Consider the following 16,982-nt stretch of genomic DNA (forward strand, 5'->3'; position numbering starts at 1 on the left):
TCCTAGAATATATTCTCTGGTGATTTAAGTAAATTCTCACGCAAAAGTCAAAAAGTGGAAGTATTGGCATCACTGAAAAGCTGTGTGTGACATTTCATGGAATGACTGTGTGAATTTGATGCTTTTAAATATCATTTGTTTGTGCACATACCGGACATAAAGTCAGTTTATAACAAATTTCTTAATATTTTAATTATAATATAACGTAATTATATCGAAGTATATTATTATACAACTGAAAATCAGCAAATATGTCACGTGGAAGTTCAGCCGGCTTTGATCGTCATATTACTATTTTTTCACCAGAGGGTCGTCTCTATCAAGTTGGTAAGAAACAATACATTCGAGAATACAAATTCTTGGTGTTATATTTCTTACACTTATTTAATTTAAAAATTTATTTTGCTATATTTGAGAGTAATAAGGTAGAAATAACTTGATATTATATATTTTGAAAATTTTAGAATATGCCTTCAAAGCTATTAACCAAGAGGGTATTACATCAGTGGCTCTAAAGAGTGGTGACTGTGCTGTAATAGCAACACAAAAGAAGGTTACCGATAAATTGATTGATCCAAAAACTGTTACACATATATTTAAAATTACCAGTAAAATTGGTTGTGTGATGACAGGACGCATAGGTATGCTTTCAGCTAAACGATGCACGATTTAGTGTTATTCCATTTTTTTTTTTACAGCTGACAGCCGTTCGCAGGTACAAAAGGCTCGTCATGAAGCTGCTCACTGGCGTTATAAATATGGGCATGAAATGCCGGTTGATGTGGTTTGCAGACGTGTGGCTGATATGAATCAAGTTTACACTCAAAATGCCGAAATGCGTCCACTAGGCTGCAGTAAGTGATTCGTTAAAAATTTTTTATAGTTTAAAAAATTAAAAACTTTTGTTTATATAGGTATGATTGTCATTGGTTATGATGAAGAAAAAGGACCTGCAGTTTTTAAAACTGATCCTGCGGGTTACTTTTGCGGTTTCCGTGCGGTCTCCGTTGGTGTGAAGCAGGTTGAGGCAAATAGTTATTTAGAGAAGAAATACAAAAATAACCTTTCTGAAGAAAAAACGATTCAATTGGCAATTATGTGTCTCTCTAATGTTTTAGCAGTTGATTTTAAACCAAATGGTATTGAAATCGGTGTAATAAGCAAGGACAATCCACAATTCAGAACATTGGATGAAAAAGAAATTGAGGATCACCTAACAAAAATAGCAGAGAAAGATTAAAACAAAAAGTATATATATTAAAGTTTCAAACTTTATTAGTTTCAGTGGTCTAAAGTAAAATTTATAATTTTTAATAAATGTGTCTGCAAAAACAAATACGCAAAGATTTAATATTTTCAATATATTATTACGCATCTAAAATTTTGTTTTGCAGTTTTTATTTTATGTGCTTTTTGTATGAATTTTGCCACCATAGCGCGCGACATAGGCCTTTAGATCAAATTTACGTTTGCAGCCTTGATAATTCATATAACGTATTTTACCAAAAATTGGCCGTTCCGCCCATCCTTGATCATGCACACCACCAATAGACCACATACATCCTAAAATTATAATATAATTGAATTCCAACATATTTTACAAAATATTTAACACATACCAACATAGCCATTGGGGTCGCGTCCATCTAGACTATATTTGTCGTTCAACAATATTGCGAATTCCAGGGCTTGTTCAGGAGTTTCTGTCCATTCAAGTATTTTTTTAGCCCAATACATTCGTAGAAAACCGTGCATTTTGCCTTCATTGATTAATTGTAACTGTGCAGAGTTCCATAAGTCATCATGCGTACGAGCCTGCTCAAATTCCAATAAAGTATATAGTGAACTCCGCTTGTCTTTACGATGTTCATCAAGACTTTTACGTGCCCATTCATGTAATCCCTTTATATTATCGTAGTTATCATTATAATAACAAAAGTTATCAGCTAATTCTCTGCGTACAATAGCTTCTTCGCAAAAAGCATCAACTGAAGCCTTATGCTGAGCAGAGTACCGTTTTACTTCTAATATGCAGCGTTGAACTGATATGTGACCTAATAAATAAAACATCAATTATGTTCTAACACTAATTTGTCGTTATACTTCTAGTTTACCAAAATGAAACCATGGTGATAATCCTGAAAGTGCATTTAGGGTTGGGTCATTACGTTTGTCATTAAAAATGCGTAATCGTTTAGTGCAAAATTCCTGCAATTGTCTTAAAGCTGCTTTATATCCTGGCTTAGCCCAATCTACAGCATCTACGGACATATCACATTTCAAGGAGGCATATGCATCTTTCCAATCAATTGTGGTGCGTTTTTGTTTGACATCATAAGGATGCTTAACGATTGGTGGAAATTCTGTTAAGTATTCACCAAGTTTAGAATTTATTTTGTTACGTATAGTTCGCGCTGCGTACTCTTGTTTATCAGAAGCTATCCACACTGGAACTATATTATGTGCATCAACTTGAGTTAATGGAATATCCTTAGGTAATAAATTTTTAACATCATCTATCCACTTTCGCGGTACACGCAATGGTGCAAAGTCGCAAACCACAGCACCGATATCAAATTCCTTTACAAATTTTGGTATATGTTCCGCTGCGGGTCCAAGTAATAAATAAAACGGTATATTAAGCTCTTGCAAATCTTTTTCTACTTCCTCTAAACCCCCTAGCATAAATTTATAATGTCTTATAGTCGCGTTTAAAAATTTTGGTACCAAACAAAATGCCACAATTAGTGGTAATTGCATTTTAAGTGCCAATTTTTGTGCAAATAACAAAGCCCAATTGTCTTGAACCCGTGCATCTCTTGACATCCAATAAAGAATTCCACCAGTAGTATGTTCTTTAACTTCTTCAACTGTTGTTAAAATACGTACTCTTTTTTTCTTAAATGGGAATTCAATTATATTTTCTGCCGTCAATAATCTTTGTTCTTGCACTGCGACGGCAAAATCTGTTATGTTCGATTTGGATGTTGTTGCGTCCTCTGTTGTTATTGTTTTTACCGAAGTTTCGGTACTATTGAGTAACTTAGTCTTTTTTTGTGGTTTCGTGGTATTAGATGATTTTGTTCGCTTCATTATTTTCATAAATACAAGTCTAGAAATAATTTAATTTATTAAATAAAATCTAATTGATTACTTTCTTACTTACCTTGCATAGGTATTTTTTGCTATGTTAAAAACGATTCGCATGTGATATTTATAATCAAATATTATTTATAATCAAATTTATCCTCACTCGGCTACAATTCTTTCCAACAAGGAATAAACCAAATTTGCTTTAAGTTCAAAACCATTTAATAATAAACTCTAGTAATTGCGCCTTCTTTTGAAACGAAATATTTTCCACGATGAAGAGATGCCAGACTTAGTAAAAAAATATTTGTTCAGCTAAGTTTTGTATTGTATTCACACCTCACATTTATCGAAATTAAATAAACAATTTTTGCGGAAATAACGTTATACTACGTTTCTACTACTTACTTACAAAGTTAATTAGTAACATGGAGCTTTTTGTCGTTTATATTAGCACAAGCTATATAGGGAATGGGTAGAAGCTTTTAAAATTTCTAGTTGTAGAGTTTTGTTTACATTTTAAGCCGTGTGGGAGTTTGAGTAAATTGAGGTAAAGTAAATGGAAATTTCCTAGGGATTTTTTGCACTGTACTAATGTAAATATTTATTTGTTTAATTCTTGCACTTATTTATTATTTTTGGTTAAAAGTTTTTAAATTTATTTATTTATTTATTAAACATCTAATAAAATTTGGTAATTTGGTAACACCATTGTGCAAATGATTTTTATCTAATTTACTCTACTTGAAATTTTAGTAAATACCAACATTGCTGCCATACCGACATAATTTACTACTTCCCTCAATTTACTCGAACTTGCACAGAGCCCAATAAGCAATTTTTGCAAAAATTTCGTTAATAACAAAATAACGAAATAAAATATAATTTATTTTTATTAGAAATTTGCTTTTCAATATGATTCTCTCATATATTATCTGAATTGAACTATAATTTAAAAAAATGTGTATTTGTAAATGATCTGTTGGAAATCTATTTTGATTAGCAGATTTATTTTTACTTTGTTTTTAAAAAATATATAAATCCTTAATTATCACATGACTATTAAAAAATAAATGTGCTTTTAGCTAAAGTTTTTTAAATGATTTCATATTAAAAGTGGAACTAAATTTTATTATATTATAGAATTAAATGTTTTCAAATATGCTTTATACTGCATTCTCTCGAAAGTTTTGTTATTAATATCAACTGAAATTTGGACTTATTCTTGATTTCGACAACAAACAAAGTTGAAATCAAAAAGATTTATATGAAATTCTTGATTTTTGATATTAATATTGTTATATATAATAGTATGAGTATAGTATATGGACCTATTCGAATGGAAGACGAGACATTCAAAAGACGAACAAACAACGAAATTGAAGATCACCTTAAAAATGAAAATGTAGTAAAATTTCTCAAAGCACAAAGACTGCAATGGGCACCTCACGTTGTAAAAATTGGACCCGAAAGAAATTTCGGCTAATATATTTCATGCCAATTCGATGACAACATAAAGGCAGACCGAAGCTGAGATGGAAAGAAAACATTTACTAGGACGCCAGAAAGCTCGGAGTTTTGAACTGAAAAAGAACTGCAGAAGATCGATACAGATGGAGGCAGTTTGTGAAGGAGACTAAGGTGCACTGCAGTGCTAAATAAGAAGAAGATAAGCATAGTATGAACATCATAACATTGTTAGGTGACCATATTTAAAATTTGCAACAATTTTTACTAGTTTCGCGTTTCCAAAAGACCAGTAAAAACTTATAACAGAGAGCACTGCAATAAAATGCGAAATAAAGATAGGTTAAGGTAAGCTTCTTGTCTTTGTTGGTTAAAATTTTAAAGCAAATAATAGATAATAATATTGAATTTGCAATTCATTCTCAGTTGAAAATTAAACTGAAAAATTATATAAAGTGCAGACTAGATTCAATAACTGCTTTAATTAAAAAGTAGTAATTTGTTACTTGTGAGCTTATTTCACTAAATTGATTAATATAATTGAAATAACAGATGTTTTTAACTTTCCTTTGTTTTTCAAATGTTTACTGATTTCGCGTTCCTATACATCTACATATAATTATATATATATAATCATATAAATCAGTTTTTCATTTTTTACACTTCATTTAAAGTTTTTGTTGGCAAAAGTATAGGAAGACACCTAATCCCCTTATTCTCATTCCCCCCAACTTCTACTCCACCTTTGTAATAGTCTCGTGTATATCCTTTCATGTTATCTGCTTGCAGGTCCCAGTGGGTTACAACAACAACAACACACTTAATAATGGGCGCACTATTTTGATTGGACAACGAATTTTTCTAAAGTTCGTCGTTCCAAATTCCTCTTTAGATTACGTTATATTTCTACAGATGGAGTTCTTATATAAATAAGTAAATAAGATTGTTAATTTAGTTATGCAGAAAGTGGATTAAATGAACTAAATGACTAAATTTCAAGATTTCACTGCGTAATATTTAAATAAAACAAACTTTTGTTGTATATTCGTTTATTATTTTTTGACTATAATATACATATAATTATTCGTTAAATGAATTTAAAATTTTTACCTATTCAATTCTACATACTTTGTTTTATATGTATATATATATATATATTTGATATATTCAAGAAATTCTTCATATGCGATATACACTATATTCAACATATTTAAATATTTTATATGCGACATTACGAATTTTTGAACTGGAGATTTACAAATATTAAAATTGTATATATAAGTTTCTATGCGTACATTTCATTTGAATATATTTTCCTTTTGTATTAATAAATATATATTTGGTAATTTAAATGACTAAATAAAAATGCACAAAACAACTCTATAAATAGATTTCTATATAAATAAATATATACATTTATAAAAAGAAGTTTCAACTTTTTTATAAGATATATATTTTTTTTTTTGCGGACATTTTTTAATTTTTTGACAATATTATAGAAGTCAATAAAATAAATTATAAAATATAATTGATTTTTTTATCGTATGTGTTATAATAAATTAAGAACTAGAAACTAACATTTTAAAAGCTAAAATCAATTTTTTTAAAGTAGCAAGGAATACGAAACTTAATTTTGTTTACAAAATGATGTATAATATTATCACAATTAAAAGAAGTATCGAAAGTATTAAAATTGCTGCCCATTGACGTTTATCTAAAACGAAGACGAAAACGAAAATGTTTAATTATATATTTTATTTTAAAAATAATTTATTTATACATTCTTACCATTATTCATGTGAAACACTTTAGCCATCTTTTTCATGGTAGAATCTAATTTAGATTCAGTTGTGTCGAATTCGTTGCCGAAATCATCTAACATACTGTAAAATAATTATAATTATATTCTTTTTTAAATTGCAATAAAATAATTTAAAATCGTTTAATAAAAATAAATAAGGAAATGATAGAAATTTAATACTGAAACATAACATAGACAGTTTAGACTTTTTAAACTATTATATACAACGCTTTTTGTTAGTATTTTATTATAATTCACTTTATATATTGATTTTATAAATAAAATTTATAAATTGAGTTCAGATTTAGTTCAGTTAAGATTGTAAATATAATAAGAAAAACTAATAGTATTTTCTTATGTAAAATTTTAAACCGAAAACGTATATTTAAAACTGAACTGAACTCCAAAGAATTATATAAATTTGTTTTTTAAAATTTAATAAGCTTATATTAAATTGTTTTTAAACGTCCGCCTTAACGAAACAAACTAAATTCTTTATATAAACTATTGTTTTCAATAGAGAAATTTTTATCGAATAGTAGTGAAATTGCAACAACAAAAATTTCGATTAATACCAAATACTCATCATCAGTGGTCTTGAAATTTCTTCTTTTATTCATTATTCGTAAATAATTTTTTAAGACTGCAAGTATCAATTTTTTTTTAAATTTAATTATAATTACTGTAAGTATAATCTTTTTCATATATAATTAATTATTTTAAGCAAAATTTATAGTTAGTTTTTACTTACACAGCTTGCTCATCCAATTCCACACCAATTTGTCGAGACACAGTCTTTAACGTTCCAATAGAATCACTTATCATATCCAATTGCTCATCCTGTCCTTGCATCATATGTTGTTGTATTGCAACTGTTTCTCCAACGAAACGATGTCCAGGACTATCTAAATTTGCATAGTGTCCGGGACTATCAAGCGCATTTTCTAATTTGGAATATTTTGTGCTACTATGACGTGTCGATGCAGCTGCCATTGTTCCTGCAATTGTACTGGCAACACTGCCACCTCCGTTTATTATAGAGTTTGATTGAAGAAGCCCGACGTTATTAACGATATTGCCGTTATTACAATCGACTAAATGGGTTTTATCGTTGCTTGTATGATGATGATGATGGTTGTGATTATGTTCATCTAATAAAGGTTGATGTGCTGTAATATCTCTGTCCCTGCTCCGATTCAGGCTCATCTTTTCTTTCATCTGTTTAACTTCATCGCGAGTGCTATCGATGAAGTGTCTGCGACTTGAAAGTTCTCTATTATCAATACGGAATTTGTTAGGGTTCTTTTCGACAATGCGTATCGGAATTAAACGATTATGAGTTAAGTATATCTTATCATTATTTTGAAGTGCTGTAAAAGATTTGTTATCGTAATAGAAAATATACTATATGTATAGATGAAAAACAAATTAAATATAAAAACGGGATTTTAGTAGAATATTTGCTATTCTTTTTTTTTTTATATTACAAAAAAAAAAGTAAATATTTATATTTTAACTAACTTATCAATTACTAAAATTATAGTATTTTTTACTTTATGTGTTTTAAATTTAAACAATTAATGTAAAATATCATTAAGGCTACCAATAAATTAAAATTAAATTTATACAGTTCGGCGACAAAAAATTGTGCAATTAAAATAAAAAAACTAAAATTGATTTTTCACAACACTTCACGAAAAAAGTAACTAGAAATATATTTTAAAAAAATCGCTTTCAGTATTTCTATTACATATTGTTGCTATATAAATTTGTAAAGGATATTAATAGTATCTTCAAGATCTTCAAGGTCCCATTCGATGGACCGTAAAGCATTACGTAGTTCAGTTGTTGTCCATTCGATTTCGGCACTTTGATTACTTTCTCCTAATTCACGCCAACGCAGGTAGAGTCCTCGCGTTTTATTTAAAGCCTTGAAAACTTCGCTAAATTTTGTGTTCAAAATAAATAAAATATAATTATTCAATCATGAAAGCGGCTATTTATTATTTAATTCTATGTAAACATTGAAAATACGCACTCTTTTACAACAAAAAATGGATCCTCCAAAGACATGACCCACTATAAACCAAATGGTTTCACTGGACTTGATATTCAATTAAATGTTAAAAACGTTTCCAATTTTTAGTTTTGATAAAAAATAAATTTTTAATATTTTGATGAAATTTTAGTCATGAAACTTTTATGGATTTTTTCTTCTTCTTTAAAGTAATTAAGACGTAGATTTTCAAAAATTCAACCCCCAAAATTTTGGAGCAAACTGTTCAATAGCAAAGAATCTTTTTTAATATATAAAAAACATTTATTGTAAACGATTTAAAAAAAACCGTTTATGTATGCATTATATTTTATAATCTATAAATGCTTTATGTATTAAAAATAAAACCGTCCTTTTATTTGATTTATAATTAATACACTTCCGCTTTACATTCGTACTACTTGCTCTCCACATATAAACTAATATAAAACTTCTATAATAAATACTCAATATGCTTATAATATCGCCTCCCCACCTATCGTCAGTTTTGGACCCGTGGACCCACACATATTTGATTATATATTCTTAGTTGAATTTTATACTTACAATATAATATCTTATGCGGACGTGAATGTAAACAACACGTTGCTTTTAATAAAACAATTAACTAGCATTGCACAAAAGTATCAAATTCAGTTATCATCCAATTAAACAATATAGCCTATTTAATTGTTAATATCTTTGTTGTTATTTAAATGCCATTTATGCGTCTGCGCTTCGAAAAATACTCTCATTTGAAGAAATTTCTGCTATTCTTGATATTTTTGTTTTCGATTTGAAACGTCAAATAAAATATAGTTCAGAGTTGCCAATATTCCTTAGAACGTACACATTTTGCAAACCATATATATATAGACAAAAACTATTAGCAGTTGGAGATTAAATAGTTTAATATGAAATTTATTTAACAATAATATTTTTCTATGTATAATAGTACGTAAAAAAAAATTTACTATTTATCTCAAATATTCGCATTCAAGAATTTATGAATACTATACTGAACACTTTAAAAACATTTAAGCTTGTCTATCACAACAGACTTTGAGTTTTTATAGGTTTAGACTTCATTTATCTTACGAGAGTCAGCAATTTTTACCGAATGTTGAAATGTTTACCATTTAATATTTAGAATTATTAAATTCTAAATATATGTACACTGACTAGACTTTAGCAAGATTCTTATGTTCGAATGCAAATACGTATTATTTTCGAATTTTGTTTGCAAACAAAAATTTGCATGTGTAGTGAAAAACTGAGAGTGATGCAAAAATGTTTTCAAATTATAGCCAGTGTAAACGCAGAATTAGCGAATATTGAAACAAGGGAAAAACAAGAAGCGCTTGTGTTTATTTGAAATAAATTCTATAATATAATTTAACACCACATTTTGTTATTATTTCACATTAAACTAAATTTCTTTAAGTAATTAACAAAAAAACATTTTGTTAGATACATCAGTTCTTTTAAATAAAATTGATTTTTGACAAGAAATTATATATTTTATATTATATATTACATTAGCTGTAGGATTTTTGTACACAATTGGTTTTAATGTTTATTTGAAATTTATTGTGATTTACAAAAACTTATATTTTTTACAAAATCTGTCGAAGAGTTTAAAACTTACCATAAGCCTTTAAAAAGTTATTTCAAACACAGATCCAACAGATCTTTAAAAATATTAACATAAATTAAATTTAAATGAGTCTATGCTTACAAATCTTTAAAAATTTGAACCAAAGAAAAAATCAAATGGATCATACAAACAGTAGATGGAACTATCTCAAGATCTTAGAATAAATTCTTAAAAACCTATTAGTCAAAAAATCCAACAATTCATTTTGTTTGTTTGTTAAATTGTACACATATTATAAAAACGTAGACTTATCTCCTTAATCCAATATATTGATTTCACTATATTGACTATATTGATTTCACTGGAAATTTAAAGGCGTATTTATGTAGTAATAAATACTATACTTATCTTATATTTAAAATGTATGTTTATAGTTTTAATAGATTTCATACCTGCACAGGTATAGATTTGTTTTTTAAATAATAATTGTTTAATTTATTTCTATGTAGTATATTTGATTAAATTTATCATTTCGTATAAGTCAATAACAAAAGAACAGCCGATAACGCAAAGACTATATCAGGGAATAAAGCTTTTGTAAAGGGTAATCAATATTTGTTAACTGATATTACTTATCAGTTTTTGGGTTAAACTGTTTCGTTGCAGTTGAACTATTTGTTACGGACAGATATATTTTAAAAATTAACATTGTGAAATATTTTTTTACAAAAGAAAAAGTTATTAATTGTATTGCACTATGTTGCAAAACGATCCTGTGAGAAAATTACATTTTGACAGTGAAATACGAGCAGCTCAACAATCTCCAACAGAACCGAGAGGTACACCAATTTAAAAAAAATTATTAAAACAATATAAAAATTATTTAAAATTGATAACAAAAAAGTATGACTCATACAAATTGATAATATATTTTTTAATATATTCAATCGTATATCTATATGGATTGATATATTTTAGGTCATCTCGGGTTAAAAGCGTTATAATTACAAACTACACGTAATTTTGCTAAATTTATTATATATCTGCTTAACACTGAATAATATCTTATCGCATTTAAATATTTTGTTATTTTCATTGTTATTGTAATCTATTTTCAACATTTGTAGATATATTGAAAGAAATATTTTTAATAAAAATGTTTATAATGACTGTTTTTAATATAATATATTTTCTTTATGGTATTTTTAGTTTTCAATGGCCCAACAAATATTACTTCACAGCCTAGGCCAACGCAAGGTTAGTAATGAATAAATTGTATACATATAATTTATTTTAGATTGATAAAACCTATATTTCTTAAAGGAGTTCCACGTATTCCACTACCGATATCTACAGTGGAGCAAAATGCAAACCGTATTTTTACACCGATGACAGGCTACGATTTTCTGACAGATATGCCATCAGTTCATATAGAACAAACATTTGAGTTGAATGAAAGTAAGTTAGTTATAGAAATATATGTCGTTGTGATTATTGCCCAGGTAGCATGTCTACTCCTACGACAGCCTGCTCAGTTCGTGTTTTTTGGGCATAGTGAAACTGAAATAGGCGTTGTAAGTGTATAAAGTTTGATAAAAAATAGCTTAAATGTGTAAATCCAAACGGTTATTTAACCTATTACAATGTACTAGTTTAACAAATAATTATTATTAATAACTTTTAACTACATAACTTACTCTACTATCGTTATTTTAATTTCTTCTACTATCGCATTATTCTAGACATTAGATAACTTACTCCCAGAAGTAAATTGTAATTTTTTTTTTTAAATATTCTTATATAAAGAGATTTTCGAACAGAAGTGAAACAACAACAAAAATTTTTTTTTTTTTTTAAATTATTTTAATTAATTGAATTTTTGGCTGACCATACAGCTGTTTCGAGTATTGCCAAATACCCTTCATCAGTGGTCTTGGAAATAATTCTTATATTTAATTATTCGTAAATAATTATTTTTGAGGCTGCAAGTACCAGGAATCGAATATTCTTATATGCAATTTAGCAATATTTTTTTATTATCTTTTTCAAATAATTATATGAAAATTAAACTAATCACACTTAAGTAAAAGGACTAATTGAATATGAAATTAAAAGATATTGCATTTAATAGACTTATAATTGGGGATATAATTTACGGATTATTCGCTTTTGAGTCCCTTCTTATTTTATTGAATCATTATGTTTATATAGATAGATATATGATACCATTTTTTTAAAAATATTTTATGTGTAAATAATATCTTCATTTTTAATTCTTAACATAAAAAATTAAAGTTTAGACAATTAAATATATATCTATATTAATAATATTCTACAGCTCTTACATCGGTATCATCTGAAAATCGCTATGTTATACGAACGCCTCTTGGTGAAGCTATATATGCTGCTTCAGAAAGTTCTACAGAAAATCAACGTCTCTTTTGGGGTTCCGCAAGAGCATTTCAAATGCATTTACTAGATAGAACACATCAAGAAGCAATGGTTTTACGTAAAAAATTTGCTTTGGGCTCTATGTGCTGTCGTCCTAAAAATCTAGAAGTTTGGATACCACCTGGAAATTTACTTGGAAAAATTGTACAATCACCAACAATTTTAGCTCCAACGTTCTTTATTGAGGATGGCGAAACTGGTAATCCAATATTTTGCCTTGAAGGTCCAGATAATAGTGGATTTTGCTGTTTTTGTTTACCTAAGGAAACATTTTTTAAAGTAAGTGCAACAAGATATATAAGTGATATATAATTACTAGTAATTATATATATAAAAAATATGTATTTATTTATAATATTTATTAATTAATATTATAGGTTCATTCTGGTGGCGATTTACGTGCTTCGATTGATCATAAATGGCTAGCACATAAATCACAATTTACTACAAACATTTATTTTTCCGATCCCAAATTAACTGCTAAGGAAAGAGCTTTGATCATTGGTGCAGCGTTTTTATTGGTAAATATTTGTGGGAATATCTCATAAATTCCTTTAAAATTTAGAAATATATACTAGGGACTGTATTTAATTCTATTCGAAAGCCATATAAGTACATTATCTGTAGTAATCTCCAATAATTGTGATAGTTGTTTCATCGTTTTATAATTTCAACTTTAATTCTATTATAAATTTCAGATATTTATAATAAAACATATATAGAACTATTGAAATGCATACTTATCAAAATATTTATGATATAATTTATGGTTGCAATGGTTGCGTTTAATTGGAATACATTGATACATTGAGAGGTGAGACTTAGAAATGCAAAATCAATTAAAAATGTTTTCATTGTTTTGTTTGTATTTGAACTTTTATATACGGAAGATAACTATATTATATCAATTTCAAAATATAATCAAATTTAAAACGCTAATAAACCACTTGCATACTATACAAGTATATAGAGAATAATAAATAAATATATAGGATGCGTTCTTATAAGGTATCATGAGATCAGAAGATGATTACTAGTCCAAGAAACAAAACAAATCATATAAAGGAGAGTGGTCAAATTACTATATTAATCATTTCATTTAGTTTCTTATAAAAGCCCATTTTAAAAGAAACTAATTTAGTTACAAAACCATCAATAACTCAAAAGACCAATTTTTTCAAAAAGTTTATAATGCTTTGTCCTAGGTATAGTTTTTGGAAAAGAATTTTTTTTTATAAAAACTCTTACTTTTATTAAGTATAAAATTATAACTTTTTTACCATTATGTTTAGCTTTAAAAAATACCGGATTAGTATCTTCTTTACGAACACGTTTGTATAACAACATTCTAGGGAAGAAACACGCCTTTCTTATGCAGTTTCAAATCCAAAAACTGTCCAAGTCCATCAGGATATAGCGAAGTGCACTGTGCCCCAACAACAGTGCTACTTCTCATGAGATCTGTTCTTCTGTACTTCTGGCCACCAATTTTAATCAATTAAAATAGGTCACATTTTTTGATATATCACCCATTCTCTCTTTGCGTATTTGACCCATTTAAATCTTCTCTCCGTATCTATATACATGCCCATTCTAATCTATATTTTCATATTTTAATTACACATATGTTTCTTACTAAGTAGATCTTAATGGGCTACAACAACAAGTTCATTTTAAGGAACCGATAAATAATAGGTAAAATATTCCTTCATTGGTTATGGCCCTTAGAACAAAAAACAAAAAAAAAATTCAAATTTAAAAAATTAAATTGTACTCAACATTTGAGATAAGAAAAAGTTTTTTCAAAAACAATGTGACCTTTGACTCTCATAATACACTAACATTAATAACAAATTCAATAAAAAAAATTTTATTGACGTAAAAATAAGTGAATGATGTTTTTGTAAAATTCATTTTTAGGACTAGATATTATTTTTTTAAGTAGAGTTTACTATAACATGTTTACCACAAACCGCGGATTACTATCAACCAGTTAACAAGAAAGGAATTACAAGTACGTATACATGGGTTAGTATATGGGTAGATGATAGTAGTGTAAGAGAGAAGGGGATTACTTAGGAGTTAGATGGATTGAGTGTGGGTTGGAATATTATTTGAAGTCAACCTGGAGAAAGACGAGGAAACCTAACCACTTCCACGCGATAGAACCAAAGTTTACTTTGAAACTTTGGTTTCTTTTTAGAATCACTTTCTGTATTTATTGTACCTTGAAAGTAAAGATCCTATATATAATAAGCACAATGGATTTTCTAATCAATCCACGTGTCTCTAATACTTTTGATTATATTATACATATACTTATTAATATTATGTATACACGAGTATAAAGTATTAAAATGTTTTATACAGTCTTTGAAACCATTGCTAATATAGTTGCTTTCAAAAACTATTAATCATAATATATTATCAAACATTCTATTTATTATACTATATTGCACATCTCCCTCCAACCGTTTACTGCTATTTGCACTGTCCTTACAGAATAATGTAAATTTTGTTAATACATTTTTTGATTGTTTGTTATCAATAAGTTGCCAACTAGACCAGCAACCAATTGCAATTTTACTGTGAGCTTATCGTTAAATACTTATACGTATTGTATATTATAGAAGATAATGTTTTCATTTGTCTGGCTTTACCTATAAACTTTACTAACATATACAAAAATTAAGGTAGGAACACATTGACGTCACGTCGTTTTTACTCCTAATTTAACACTATTAATTAACATCAACATCTATTTGATTCTCTTATGATTTTTACACTTAAATTGAAAAAATTACGCTCTACATTTTTGGAAGGCATTTAAACTTAATGAAAAAATATTCCATCATAAGCGTAGAGGCTCACTTAGTTGGTACCTACCGTAAGAACTAAGACTTAACGCTAGCGTCATTAATCAGTATTTATCACTACTTCGTGCTTCTAAGAGAGAGAGAGCATTCGGATATGAGACTACCGCTTAAGATTTATGAGAACGAAGTAGGAACCAGCAGTAGAAGAGGGCGACCAACAAAACGATAGAAAGACAGTGTGCAGCAGGACATAAGAAATTGGAAAACAAAAGCAAAAAACAGAGAAGAATGTAAGACTGTTGTTAAACAGGCTTAGGTTCTACATGGACTGTATAATCACGGATGATGATGATGTTGAATAGAGAACATTGCGCCATAAAGTCTAAATGCATTTCAAAAATGATGAGCGTTATTTAAGCAATTGAAATGTAAAAACATTAATGACGTTGGTATTGGCGCTTGTAAGAGAGATCCTTCCACCGTCATTTCAGCAAAACAAGAGTAAAAACCTCGTTGCTTTAATGTGTTTCTATCTTATTTAAGTGATTTTTTTAAAATGATATTTGAATGATATTAAATTAATTTTTATATTGACAGGAATATATGTACTTCCAAAGGAACTAATAAGGACAATATTTTTGCGCCATAATGTTCGCTCAGCAGTTTATATAAAATATAAAACAATATGTATATTAATATATTTGTATAATTCAATTTATTTGATCTTCAATATATTTATCACTATATTATTATATATTATTTGAATAATTTTAATAAATCTTTTCTTATATTTATATAAATGTTTTTTAGTTTTTATTGATATTTGTTTTACTTTACTATGATTTTGTAACATTTCATATAATGTTTTAGATTTATTTTAAATGTTTGCACAATGCTGTTTTAAAATTAATATAATATATATCTGAATAAATATAAGCAAACCCAATCAAAGTATCAAAACTTATAGGAGCATAGTAAAAAAATTTAAATATTTTTGATTTTTTAACGCACTATATGCTATTTATTTGTTTTTTTTAAAACTATTTTTCACTTAGAAATATCAAGTAGAGTCTCGTAGTCTCGTTGGTAAAAATTATAATCTTAATTGTACTCATACATTCAAAAATATATTTTCTATAAATTACAATCATATATATAAATATATATATTTAGATAATTGAAACTATATGCCTGTTAAATAAACCAATAACGAAATAAGGAAGAGCAGCGTGATTTTTCTAAGTTTTAACTTAATATTATTTTATAACGCAGTTATCTCATATAAAGCTACATAAAATACAAGGTGCAACGACCTGCTCTGAAATTAATTCAAATACAACATATTGCATTACAAAGTTTATGTACATATTTTTGAAAAACTATAATCAAATGGAATTAAATATACTTATTTCTAAAGTTTAGTACATGTAATATATATTTTAACTAAATTATTATTATAATTTAGTACAGATAATTGAAATTAAATACTTGTACATATAGATAAAGGTATGTGACACAGGAAAGGGCTAAGCCAATAGACTCACAGCACTTTATTTTACTTTTAAAATTTACAATATATTAAATAAATTTCATTTTTTTTATAGATATATATATAAATGCATATATATATATCGATTAGCTATAAGGGGATTTAGCTTTTGCGTAAATGATATTGAATATTAACAAGATCTGCACATAAAGTTGTGTTATTTTTCATATGTATAA

General features: G+C 27.4%; 4 protein-coding genes across 4 annotated transcripts; 2 read left to right on the forward strand and 2 right to left on the reverse strand.

Annotated features, from left to right (window-relative positions):
* Nucleotides 1-78: 78 nt before the first annotated feature.
* On the forward strand, nt 79-1,338 carry LOC119677870 (proteasome subunit alpha type-6-like). Its single transcript, XM_038089426.1, has 4 exons — nt 79-327; nt 465-641; nt 699-854; nt 915-1,338. Exons 1-4 carry the CDS (start codon nt 252-254, stop codon nt 1,238-1,240), a joined length of 735 nt encoding a protein of 244 aa, XP_037945354.1. The 5' UTR covers nt 79-251; the 3' UTR covers nt 1,241-1,338.
* LOC119677860 (deoxyribodipyrimidine photo-lyase-like) lies at nt 1,255-3,356 on the reverse strand. The gene is made up of 4 exons (XM_038089417.1): nt 3,167-3,356; nt 2,115-3,112; nt 1,620-2,054; nt 1,255-1,563 (listed from the first exon to the last, which is right to left on the reverse strand). The coding sequence occupies exons 1-4, from the start codon at nt 3,205-3,207 to the stop codon at nt 1,403-1,405; spliced, it is 1,635 nt and encodes a 544-aa protein (XP_037945345.1). The 5' UTR covers nt 3,208-3,356; the 3' UTR covers nt 1,255-1,402.
* Nucleotides 3,357-6,116: 2,760 nt separating this feature from the next.
* Nucleotides 6,117-9,187, reverse strand: LOC119677861 (syntaxin-6-like). Its single transcript, XM_038089418.1, has 6 exons — nt 8,961-9,187; nt 8,397-8,636; nt 8,141-8,301; nt 7,110-7,674; nt 6,346-6,440; nt 6,117-6,271 (listed from the first exon to the last, which is right to left on the reverse strand). Exons 2-6 carry the CDS (start codon nt 8,429-8,431, stop codon nt 6,195-6,197), a joined length of 933 nt encoding a protein of 310 aa, XP_037945346.1. The 5' UTR covers nt 8,432-8,636; nt 8,961-9,187; the 3' UTR covers nt 6,117-6,194.
* A 1,455-nt stretch (nt 9,188-10,642) lies between these two features.
* On the forward strand, nt 10,643-15,961 carry LOC119677868 (phospholipid scramblase 2). Its single transcript, XM_038089424.1, has 6 exons — nt 10,643-10,829; nt 11,200-11,247; nt 11,314-11,448; nt 12,329-12,720; nt 12,819-12,962; nt 15,855-15,961. The coding sequence occupies exons 1-6, from the start codon at nt 10,748-10,750 to the stop codon at nt 15,879-15,881; spliced, it is 828 nt and encodes a 275-aa protein (XP_037945352.1). The 5' UTR covers nt 10,643-10,747; the 3' UTR covers nt 15,882-15,961.
* The last annotated feature ends 1,021 nt before the right edge of the window (nt 15,962-16,982 follow it).

Source organism: Teleopsis dalmanni, chromosome 2 (genome assembly GCF_002237135.1).
Source record: "Teleopsis dalmanni isolate 2A chromosome 2, ASM223713v2, whole genome shotgun sequence".
NCBI classification, from domain to species: Eukaryota; Metazoa; Arthropoda; class Insecta; order Diptera; family Diopsidae; genus Teleopsis; species Teleopsis dalmanni.

Bases quoted from the DNA above. Each gene is read 5' to 3' on its own strand.
- LOC119677868 (XM_038089424.1), top strand. From the start codon at position 10,748: ATGTTGCAAAACGATCCTGTGAGAAAATTACATTTTGACAGTGAAATA. The intron at 12,721-12,818 runs GTAAGTGCAACA...TTAATATTATAG, and splicing joins CTAAGGAAACATTTTTTAAA to GTTCATTCTGGTGGCGATTT. The intron at 12,963-15,854 runs GTAAATATTTGT...TTATATTGACAG, and splicing joins TTGGTGCAGCGTTTTTATTG to GAATATATGTACTTCCAAAG.
- LOC119677870 (XM_038089426.1), top strand. From the start codon at position 252: ATGTCACGTGGAAGTTCAGCCGGCTTTGATCGTCATATTACTATTTTT. The intron at 642-698 runs GTATGCTTTCAG...TTTTTTTTACAG, and splicing joins TGTGATGACAGGACGCATAG to CTGACAGCCGTTCGCAGGTA. The intron at 855-914 runs GTAAGTGATTCG...TTGTTTATATAG, and splicing joins AATGCGTCCACTAGGCTGCA to GTATGATTGTCATTGGTTAT.
- LOC119677861 (XM_038089418.1), bottom strand. From the start codon at position 8,431: ATGTCTTTGGAGGATCCATTTTTTGTTGTAAAAGA. The intron at 7,675-8,140 runs ATATCCTTTACA...TAATTCCGATAC, and splicing joins AGATCTTGAAGATACTATTA to GCATTGTCGAAAAGAACCCT. The intron at 6,272-6,345 runs GTAAGAATGTAT...TCTTCGTTTTAG, and splicing joins AGTGTTTCACATGAATAATG to ATAAACGTCAATGGGCAGCA.
- LOC119677860 (XM_038089417.1), bottom strand. From the start codon at position 3,207: ATGCGAATCGTTTTTAACATAGCAAAAAATACCTATGCAAG. The intron at 3,113-3,166 runs GTAAGTAAGAAA...AATTATTTCTAG, and splicing joins GCAAAAAATACCTATGCAAG to ACTTGTATTTATGAAAATAA. The intron at 2,055-2,114 runs GTAAACTAGAAG...TTTATTTATTAG, and splicing joins ATCACCATGGTTTCATTTTG to GTCACATATCAGTTCAACGC.